We start from the raw sequence: 11,791 nt of genomic DNA, 5'->3' as shown, positions 1-11,791 counted from the left end.
GCCGAATGTGAAATCTAATATGGACTGGGACTGTTAAATTACAAGCAGGGCCTGACTGCTGTGACCGGGAGCCCTGGCCTTCCAGATCAGCTCATTCTCCAGGGGCGGAGATCAGCGGGACATTAGCTGCATGCTAACGCGGTAAAACAACTCCTACGTCATCGCTCTACCGCGTTTTTCTTGCCAAAACTGCCTGGAAAAACTCTGTTAGCTTCGGGTTACCATGTAGCTAATGTTCTGGAGATCACCAAGTGTGGAGTAGTGTCGGCCCAAGCTGGGCAAGCAGCCCACTTGGCTAAGCGGCCCACCGGGACAGTGCCAGAATGCCAGATAGGCCAGTCCACCCCGCCATCCAACCTGCATTTGTAAAATTGGAAGAGTTGCTGGTGAAATTGAATGGAAGAAACAGAAAATGCATAGTTTTGATGCCACTTTAAAATAGCGGTTTCTAAAGTCCCAATGAGAAAAAAATGCGTTGAATTCACTCACAGTGCCGGGATTGACTCTGTTTTGCGGGCTCCCACAGAGTGCTGTAAAACAGATGTTCCTTCAGTGAATTGAACGCCGTTTTTTTACATCACACAACTTTTCTTCCCGTCAATGATGACAGAATGACAGAATAAAAACCTAAGTCCGTTGACACATTTTGGTGCTGATAAGTGATGTCACTCACTGTCAAAACGGTCACAATGACATCTTACAAAAGTCTATAAAGGGCCCCTTTCATGGAGACACAACGGGTGAAGGGCCAACGCCATCGTACTTTCCCAAAACGCCTATAGTGGAAACACGGCTCTTTGTGTTTACTGTTTTTTTTTTATCATTTTAGTTGCTATGAATGTGAACTTTGCGTAAATTACCAAACATGTTTCCTACAAAAATGCAGGTCAGAAAGGTGAACAATTTCCTAAACCACAGAGATGAATTGTTTTGCTTCGATTTTCTTCAAAATGTTATTTGAAACGACTAAAACAGAAAAGTTACACCATGGTGCTTGAAGCGCTTTCAGATGCATGGAAGTTTTTTATAGTTTCTTGTTACTTGATTTAAACCAAATGTAAATTACCTAAAAACTGGTTAGAAAACTCATGTGTTATACTGCAAAAAATAAAATATAAAATGATTAATATTTTTATTGTTGTTGTTTTTGTTGTCATTGTTAAATTATTTTTGCTCATATGAGTGAGCAAATCATTGTTGGGCGATGGTGGCACGGGAGTTAAGTGCTCTCCCCGTAATCATAAGGTTGCAGGTTTGAGCCCCACTCAGTCTGTCACTGTCGTTGTGTCCTTGGGCAAGACAATTAACCCCCCCTAGCCTGCTGGTGGTGGTCGGAGGGACCGGTGGCGCCAGTGCTCGCAGCCTCGCCTCTGTCAGTGCGCCCCAGGGCAGCTGTGGCTACATCGTAGCTCATCACCATCAGTGTGTGAATGTGTGTGTGAATGGGTGAATGACTGATTGTGTTGTAAAGAGCCTTGGGGGGGTTCCAGGACCCTAGAAGGTGCTATATCAAATACAGGCCATTTACCATTTACCATTTATTTCTGATTAACTTTTTTTTAACATAACGTGTGTTGTTTTCAAATGTTCCCAAGTTGAAATAATTAGGTCAAATTTACAAAGTGGCCATTATGTTATAGTCAAAATTTCAACTATTTCTTGTTTTCAACACTTCGGCCTTCTGAGGAAATATATTTAATCAACTTAATTACCATCCTTGCAAAATATTGTATTTATGAGATGAAATAAGTGAACAATTGTCATCATTTCATACCTTTAACGAAACTGACTTAAAAGCATATTTTGCTTTTATTGAAAATCTTAATTTATTAAATCAGAAGCTTGGAGGATAAAAATCATCCTTTTGCTTTTCTGCACATTTTTTGTGAGTGCATTCTTTATAATTTATATGACACATTTCATACAAATATACTGGATGTTTGTACTATATATGGTTTTGCATTTATCAATAAATAAAAAAGTCAAGCGTGTTGTGTCACGTGATCCAAAGTAGGAGTGTCTTAACAGTTTCCCGGAAACATGGAGGCTGTTCTGAGTGATATTGTAGCGCCGGAGGACCTTTTAGTAAGTTTTCGCTTTATTAAACCTCCTTTTATGAATGAAATACGCCTCTGAAGTAATTATCGACTCCTGTGTGTGTTACTGTAGCCTATTTTTTGTCATGCTAATCATTTTAAGTTTGCTAAATTAAAACACGTCGAAACGTGTGTTGCGTCACGTAGCTAGCTAAAAGCTAACGCACTTGTTTTGATGTAAATAGTGGTCCTTTGTTGTTTTTAATTCACGGTAAAATAAGTTGTAAACGCCTTTGATAGTTTGGAAGTGTTACATGTTGGTACCGAAGTGAGTATTTCACCTTAACCCCACTGGAAATGGTTCATAACATGTTAGAAACCTTTAAGGGAGGTGAAATGTCAGCTAAGCAGCATGACTCGTTTATTTTCTACTGACCACAGATATAATGACGTCATGGTCCCTATGTAAACCTTCCCATTTTTGATGTTGTAGAAATTTGAGAAGAAATACAACAACGAACTAACAAAGGGAGCAGTCTCCAAGGAAACCAAGTTTGAATATGCCTGGTGTTTGATCAGGAGCAAATACTCAGAGGACATCAGGAAGGGAATTGTGCTGTTGGAGGGTGAGTTCAGGCTCTGGTCCTGTTGTTGGGCATGCAACAACACCTGGGAGGTTTTATTTATTTAGATAATTCTATTTGATTTCAACTTTAGTTCTTATAAAAAGTAGGGATGTGTATTGGTGAAATTCTGGCAATACGATATGCATCACGATACGGGGGAGACGATACGATGTACCAAGATATATTGTGATACATTCAGCCAGATAATAGTAGCAATTTTTTTAGACTGAGTCTATTGTAGGAAATTTCAATAAACTGTCCAAACGGATACTTAACATGTTTATCGTGATGTATCTGAGCCATAATAAAGAGATTTACCTTTCAATAGTGGAAACAAAACCCACTGCACACTGCTGCCAACTAGAAGTCGGCGTTTGAATTGCACCAAAGGAAATGAAAATACACAAATGTTTGCATGTGAATTCTTTCCAAAATTCGATACACGGCTTTCGAATATCGATATAATACTGCAGGAAACAATATCACGATATATTGCCATATCGATATTTTCTTACATCCCTAATAAAAAGTATAATTTAAAGTCACAACAAGGTAACTGTGGTATAATCAGGCGTTTAAAGAACAGCAGCAATCCTTCAGTTTACATCATAAGGCTTTCTGTATTTACATCTCCTTTATTTGTTAAAAATGTGTTTTTTTAAAGAATTTTAAATATTTTCCATGTTGCAGAACTGGTTCATAAATCATCAAAGGATGACTCACGGGACTTCCTGTTCTACCTTGCAGTGGCCAACTACAGACTCAAAGTGAGTGAGACTATTTTATATTTATTTATTTTGCACAACAAAAAACTCTTTTATTCGCAGAAGGAAAAAAGAAACTTTCCATCTGTGTTTCAAAATGTTTGCTTTCTCATAAACTGGTGTGTGTGATTAGAGGTAACAGGTACGGGGGCCTGCAGCAACCAAAATACCTTAGATCTATCATGAATCTTTCCCTGCTCACTCATATGAGCAAACACTCGCCTTCACAATTTTAGTAACATGAGCTTAATGGATGGGTTGACATAATCTAAATAGCATTTCAGGATTATTTTTTATTTAACTGCTCAAGAAAAAATATCAATATTATAATGAAAGGATTGATATGGTCCACCTCTATGCCTGATTAGGTATTATTTACACATTCAGCTGTCCGACTGACTTAGCCTGGCAAGCCAGACTAAATAAATGTATTATTTAGTCTGGCCACGCTCCATTGACAGCTCTCGGTTCTAGGGCGGGTTCTACCGTTGTCTTTCAAATGATCTCCGCATTCCACAGGACAATGAATGTGACATACTCTTGTTTCACTCTGTTGCATCATCCCACCCACCAGGCATATATAGAGTGCCCTGATTGGCCCACAAAGCAGATAAAGCTCTGTGATTTGTTCACTAAGCAGATAGAGCACTATGATTGGCCCACCATTATGGACCAGCTCTTTATGTGTTTGAAACCCCTCTAGAGAGCTGTGATTGGCTAGCCAGAGTCCTGGTAAGAGCTGTGGAGGTTCCAATGGAGCATGCCTAGACCAAACTTTGCAAAGCAAGAATTTGGTCTAGTTCACTAGGCTACGACTGACTAGTAAGTAAGTCAAAATTTTTATAGAGTCCAGGGTTTTCCAGCCGGGGGGGGGGGGGGGGGGGGGGGGGGGCTTGGGGAGAAATTATGACACGTCTCTAAATAAAGTAAAATTTTCCAGTGCAGATTGGAGACAAACCATAGAAACACTGATTTGATCTAATTTCAGAGAAAAATAGAACAGGTTAGATGCACCTAATAAATAAAATTACTAACAAACTCAGGAATCTTTCTTTGCTTCACTGTTCTGGTGCTGAAAATATCACTAATGCGGATCAAAGGAGATACACAGATTAATGCACCTCTTATTTATTATTTGGAGACTACATTTACTGCAGCTGGCAGAGGCAGAGATTTTTTCTATTGATACACGGAATTTACAGAATCATTTTAAATGTTAATAGGGGAAGACTGCAGGAGGGAGCGGTAAAATACAGGGGGTCCCCAGCAAAAACAAGAAACTACGAGTCTGATGAAACCCGCTGGTTTTCCATCAGGCAGTCACGGGGCAGCTCCAACGACCCAGTGGCTGTGCTGGGTCAGTTATTGAGCTCAGTCCGGCTCGGCCGTGAACGAGCCGAGGCGACGTCGTGCTCTTCTTAAGAAGAGGTGTTATTTTCCTGCTTCAGAAGAAGCGTCCAACGTGCTTTTATGCTTTCTCCGAGACATGTCACGTCACTAAGTTGTTAGTGCCGCGCACTAACACGTCAATAGTGCAGCGTAGCCTGCTGGATGTTTTAAGGGTTCAGATGAAAACACCCGACCTCTCAGGCTGCTCACACATCGATCTTAAGTTGTCGCTGTTGCGCTCACGCCGTAATACAGCATTAGATGCGGTTAAAGTCAGACACGAAACAATAAATAAATTTTACATGAATAAATGATGCTTAGCCTGGTGGGGGGAGGGAAACCTGGCCTAATAAGCACTGGAGGAAACCCTGTCAAGATCGTCAACACTCGTTTATCTTAATGCTATTGAAACATGTAAACGTAAAATCATTATATCCACTGCTACCTTTCTAATTTTAAACTCAGTAACTTATGCTGTAACTTCACCTTGCCCTGCCTGCTCCTTGCTGCCCGCCGGCTGTGATCACAAGCGACAACATAGTAGTTCCCGCTGCTTCTTCGGGAAACAGTGCAAAAAAAAAACTTGGGATCTTGTAGGCGTGGCGGTGGGTTTCCTGCTGTGGCGGGCCGCCACGGCTACACCTATGTAAGGGAAACTCTGGAGTCCCTTTCACTTATGTAAATATGTCAGAAAGTGATGTACAAAGCAGATAAAATAAGGGGAAAACAATGTAAGTAAAGTGAATCCAGATTAAAACAGCAGTAAAAAGAAGCATATGAACAAAATCAGGACTGGTTACAGATGGGGTGCTGGTGGTGGCTGAATGTAGGGATGCACCGATACGATACTGGTATCGGTATCGTATCGGTTTGGATAAAAGTGGTATCGCTGCATCCCTAGCTGAATGTTTGGAGACAATTTCAGCGTGGCAGACCACAAATGGGTAAGAGAAATCTTGGCAGTAAAATTGTGAACAAACGTTATCAAATTGTTGCGTCATACACATGGCGTGACCTGGCCATATAGAAAACAGTTCACAAAGGTGTCAAATCCCCCAATTCAGTGTGATTCCAACTGGAAATGTATGGATTGTCTCATATTATGGTATCTCCGACTAGTCACCAACAGTCAGAGGAAAGCCGTTTTACGTCACTTACGGCTGATTTATACTTCTCCGTCACCTGGGGAGCGTTTTAAATCAATTCCCCGCAAAGACAACGGAGGGCGTAGCACTGTCCTGCCACCAGTACAGTCATGGATCCGGTCCAAAATAGTGTATTCACTATTGCATTAACATTGTTTCATGTATTTCAGAGACTTTTTAATGGCGTTGCGTGACTTTGTACCTACATAGACGGAGAAGTGTAAATCAGGCTTTACTTGACCGTGGCTATGGTGTTGGGTGTGGAGGCATCTTCATGTCATTTTTATTGTTCATCTGTCTTTTATGTTGGCCGTAAAAACGCATCAAAGCTGTTGGATCTACCTTTGACTCATAGCTGTGCAACAACAGGGACAATCGGCTGTAAACAGTAAAGCTGGTACTGATGTTATGACCCAGTGGAAAGGAGAAATTAAACACTCAGCTGTGTGTTTGTAAAGTTTTGGCAGACAACCACTGAAGCAGGCTTCCATGAGAGGATGTAATTATTGGATGTGTGTGTTCTTCACCTTCTGGTACAGCGGCGTGCCTGTCTCTGCTCTCTCCTCGACAACTTTTGAAGATAACTAATCAGGTTTTTATGGTCTGCAGGTCATAATGATCCCGTGTTGTACTTCAACTTTGCGTGCAAAGCGAGATTACCGTGAACTATCTCAGTGACACGCTTCATCCAATCTGCTCCAAGTTTAAATCGAGTCTCATTCATTTTCCAGGAGTACGAAAAGGCCTTGAAGTACATCCGGACTCTCCTGAAGAACGAGCCGGGAAACAAGCAGGCTCTGGAGCTGGAGAAGCTCATCGACAAGGCTATGAAGAAAGGTAAACAGGGAGGAATGTAGAGCCACTAGATGGAAAACTGCTTCTTGAAGCCGATGTCTGACTGTTTTTGTTTTATTGTCTTCAGATGGTTTGGTTGGCATGGCGATCGTCGGGGGGATCGGTCTCGGCGTGGTTGGCTTAGCGGGCCTCATCGGCTTGGCGGTGTCAAGGGGAGCAGCCAAATCCTAACCAGGACTGGTGCTTCATGCTGGACTTATATACTGAGCTGCACAAAACACACATAAAGTATTAAAAGTGCTAAAAACAAACCTAATGGGTTCTGGTTTGGAGTTCACAGATTTTATTTTGGATTCTGGTCACCCACTAAAAGCTTTTTCTACTTAAAAACTCAGTAGGAAAGGGACAGGTGTGCTTCTGTAAATGTGACTGAAACGCTGAAGAAAGTCGAGTTAGTCAGCTGGAGCTGGGAAGCTGTTGTCATGGGAACAGTGAGATTTTAGATCTATTATTTGTTTGAAGGAAGATTTACAGGAATGGGAGGCGCTAAGATATTGTCTTTTTGTGTTAAAATCATTCCTAAACATTTACCTTTGTTATATTTAATCACTTTGTTTTACAACTTGTTGAATAAAATAACAGCAAATCTGGGTTTTTGTTAGTGTATTTCACCCTTTTTAATCTCTTCAAGATAAGTGAAACAGTTTTGTTTACTAGTTCTGTGGCAGAACTAGCTGATTGTTGTTTTTTTGCTTTACCAACAATCAGTAATCCAAAGGCAAAATAAATAAATATATCTGCTGCATGGATGCATCATATCTAAAGTGTTGTTTTTATCTAAAATAACTTTAACTTGAATGTTTAAGGGACTTAAAATAAAAATACAGCAAAGGCCTCACGAATAAATTACAGACATGACATCACTGGCAAGACAAAAAATACAGTTCCCTGTTTGAATCCTTACCCGTCAGACTTCTACCAAACAGGATTAGGGGAACTGGAATAAAAACATTTTTAAAAGAAATCTGACTTTATGATAAATGACCCACACTTGCAGTGAGCCAAGGATCAGTGGACTCAGTGGTCTCCTTTAAAAAGCAGCTGAAGACTCACCTGTTCAAGCTGGCCTTTGAATGACCTTCTTCACCACTCTCTTTATTCTGCTCTCCCCACCTATTCCACCTTCCTCAGGATCCACTGATTTCCCTCTTCCCTATTCACTCTACATTTTTAATCACAATTTTCTATTTTTGCTAATTTTAAATACATTTTTAATTATTTTCCAAATTCTTTTTTAAATTTTTTGTTTTTGTGAAGCGCCTCGTGATTTTTATCTTGAGAGGCGCTATTGACATGATATTTTCTTCTAAGAGTCAGAGGACTCCAAAGCGCTTTACACTACAGTGTATCATCCATACACACATTCACACACTGATGGTGACGAGCTACAATGTAGCTACAGCTGCCCTGGGGCGCACTGACAGAGGCGAGGCTGCCGACCACCACCAGCCGGCAAGGTGGGTTAAATGTTTAGCCCAAGGAGCCAGGATCGAACCTGCAACCTTCTGATTACTGGACAACCCGCTCTACCTTCTGAGCTACTACTGTCCCACTAAGATTAATAATTCTGAGAATAAAGTCTGAATTCTCTTTATTTTCAGTGGCCCTAACTCGCCTAAGAAGGTTACTAAAAGTACATTTTAATATCTGCAAGTTTTTTTTCTTTTCATTTATTTTATTTTCTCCTTTTTAATTGTCATATTTTTTTAATTAGAATTTTTTTTACTTTAGTCATTTTCGTATATACCTTGTGATTTCTATCACAAGAGGCACTTTAACTTCTAAAACACATTTATCATAACGGGGTTCTAACTCCCATTAACACAGGCTAAAGTAAACATGTCTGAAGCACAACCTCCAGTTACGTCCAGCAAGCTTTTGGTGTAAAGTCACATGTTCTAACTTTTTCATGTGTAGATTTTTTACTAATATGCCCGCTTTGGGCCTTTTTGGAGGAGTACACGTGGATAAAAATCACCATGAAATCATTAACACATTTTTTTAATTAAAAAATGGGACATTTTTGTGGCCCCTGAGGACCTTTAACTTGATCCTTTTGGCCCTCTTCGCTAAAACTTTGGACATCTCTGTGCTAAAGACTCACTTAACCCTGAAATATGTTTGATATAATAAGTCTGCATTAAAATTTAGCAAAGGTTTTGATTTGACTCTTTAAAGCACTTCTCAAATGAAAACAAAACTAAGTGCTTGAATAAACTGATATAATAATACATAATTATAAAAGGCAATATTAACACGAGACATAAAAACATAGTAAAAACCAAAATTCACAACATATTAGAATAGTAAATATTTACCTTTACGCATTTGAACATCTAGATAAAACACTGCTAAAATAAAAAATTAATAAATATCAACTATTCAAACATATCTAGTAAGTTTAATGTTGTTTTTATATGTAGAAGGTGTTTTCTGTATTATATATATGTTTAAAATCTAAATGAACTAATCAGCTTTAGTCTGGTTGATAAAGGATTTAGTGGAATTTTACTAAATACTTTGAAAATGATTTGATTAGCAGATTTTTTGTGTAAATTTGCCCCCAAAAAAGTACTTTGCATGAAACTGAAATGTGTGCATTTTCATCCAAAGTCTTCAAGGGGGAGGAGGATAAGGATCAGCCTGTCCTCGCGCTGAAGTTCAGAACAACTTGGTACTGATCTGCTGTGTCCTTTTTCTGATAAAGTGACTAGTTTATCATCATCAAAGTGCTCCTGATTGTGTAAAAAACACTGGATTCTTTTGTTTTGCTACAGAAGTTTTATTCTGATTCTTTTATCAGCAGAAAGTGAGAATCCAAAAAGTGGACTTGTTATTATCCCCCTGAGAAACTGCAGCTTAAAGACTATAATTGTTCTTTTTATTTTTAAATTATATCTGTATGATAAAAATACTTGCATTACATGTATTATTTTATTTTCGCCAGAGCTGAGTGACACAAGATAAAAGTGCTATTTAGGGATGCGTTTTGGTGAAATTCTGGCGATACGATACTTATCACGATACAGGGGAGACGATACAATATATCACGATATATTGCGATACATTCAGTCGGACGATATTGGCGATTTTTTAGACTAAAATTAATGTGGGAAAATTCTATAAACGGTCCAAACTGATACTTAACATGATTAACATGAGGTATCTGAACCATAATAGAGGGATTTACATTTCAATGGTGGAAACAAACTCCATTGCACACTACTGCTGACTAGCGGACGGCATTTGATTTGCACCAAAAGAAAAGAAAATACACAAATGTTTGCACGTAAATTCTTCCAGAAAAATCGATACACAGCTTTTGAACATCGATATAATATCACAGGAAAAAATATCGCAATATATTGCTCTATCGATATTTTCTTACATTACTAGTGCTATTGTTTATAAAAGAAATGGAAAATTCCCATTTATCTAACCCAGCTTCCACTCAATTACTATGTAATTCCGGTCATTAGAGCCCTGATGAGTCGAAAGTCCAAGTTATGATTGCTGTTATTGTGTGTAGGCTGAAACGTGTTGGAAAGACTTGAGATCGGGGTGAGTGTGATGGAGAAACATGGCCTCCTGGTCCTGCTGGACGTCCATCAAACACATATCTTGATCCAAGGAGAGATTCAAGCTGCCGGCGGTGCTTTTACAACACGATGGCTATCAGCTGTATGTGGCGTTATCAGCTTCATGAGGCGTTACTCATTAACCAGCGTGACGCGACCGAAACTCCCCACAGAGAGGCTGACCTGGTGAGAAACGTGCCATTAGGACACACCAGTGAAAACCTTATTATTAAACCTTATAGTAACAACAAACCTTCCAACAACTCAGGCCTGAGTGAGTTGTGTAATGCGGATCAGCTCCAGTGAGTCAGAGGTACAGCGCCAACGTTCACTGGCTTTAACCTCCTGTCTGCGGGATATTAATGTGTAATCAGAAGTGGAAAAAACGTCTGAGAACATCGTGTGTTAACTAAGTTCTGCCATCACACTGTCATTTAGAGTTACTGTGTAATCCGACAGAGCTTTATTGTGTGTTGCCTCATATGGCTGAGGCTGTCATTTTCATCTTCTCTATGCGTCAGTTCTCCTTTTTTATCTTCTTCTTTGAATCAAATCAAAATAATGATGTTTATAATATTTCAAAAGGGTTTTGCACCAGCTACAAAGGTTGATATCATTGTTGCACTAAGCTAAAACACACACACTTTTATTTTGGATACTATTCATTTTTTGGTATTTTTTCCCCATGTCCTGTCTGGCTGTGAAGCAAACAGAACTGATGTCTGAATGCAGGTGGAGCAACAAAGTTTCTGCTTTTAATGTCATGCCTGATACTTAAAACTTTATTGTTATTGTTTTTTTTGGATTCTTTTTAATTCCGACCAGACACGGCGACAGAGGTGAAAGAGGAAGGAAGAAACAAAAGGAAGGGAAGGGGGGGGGGGGGGGGGTCCACAAAAATAATCAATCACTAATGAACAAGAGTCTGCTTCTAGACCTGCAGAAAGAGAAAAACAAACAAACAAATAACGGGGGACACACAACAATACAACAGGAGCAAGCTATCGCTGCATCACCCTGATGAGGAAATATAAAATCAACATTGTTTTACTGAACAATCAAACAATAGTAAATCACAGTGCATTTAGTGCCAACCACAGCCTTAAGACATGTGTGGAACGTGCCCAAGTCCATACTTATGAGAGCATCATGTGAGCACCTGTGTGTGTACACGTGCTTGTATATGCAGGCGCGTTGCAAGCTTTTCAAAAGTGTGGGGGATGTTGTCTGTGCCTAAAATAATTTCATGTTATTCATCTTGTTAGTTTAATTTCCATAATAGCGAAGCAGGTGCGAATTTTAGACGCATGTCTCAGTTTTAAACATGTTTAAGAATACAAATCCAGGCTCTGTCTCGTTAGATTGGTGTAACTAAAGTTTGTACTGAATGAAACTTTA

General features: G+C 39.5%; 1 protein-coding gene across 1 annotated transcript; it reads left to right on the top strand.

Moving 5' to 3' along the window:
• The first annotated feature begins 1,993 nt into the window (after positions 1–1,993).
• On the top strand, positions 1,994–7,571 carry fis1 (fission, mitochondrial 1). The gene is made up of 5 exons (XM_015946834.3): positions 1,994–2,085; positions 2,530–2,662; positions 3,353–3,429; positions 6,692–6,797; positions 6,883–7,571. The coding sequence occupies exons 1-5, from the start codon at positions 2,041–2,043 to the stop codon at positions 6,984–6,986; spliced, it is 465 nt and encodes a 154-aa protein (XP_015802320.1). The 5' UTR covers positions 1,994–2,040; the 3' UTR covers positions 6,987–7,571.
• Positions 7,572–11,791: the final 4,220 nt, after the last annotated feature.

This window comes from Nothobranchius furzeri, chromosome 2 (genome assembly GCF_043380555.1).
Source record: "Nothobranchius furzeri strain GRZ-AD chromosome 2, NfurGRZ-RIMD1, whole genome shotgun sequence".
NCBI lineage: Eukaryota > Metazoa > Chordata > Actinopteri > Cyprinodontiformes > Nothobranchiidae > Nothobranchius > Nothobranchius furzeri.
Note: the sequence above shows the minus strand (reverse complement) of the source record. Positions and strands in the feature narration are given on the sequence as shown.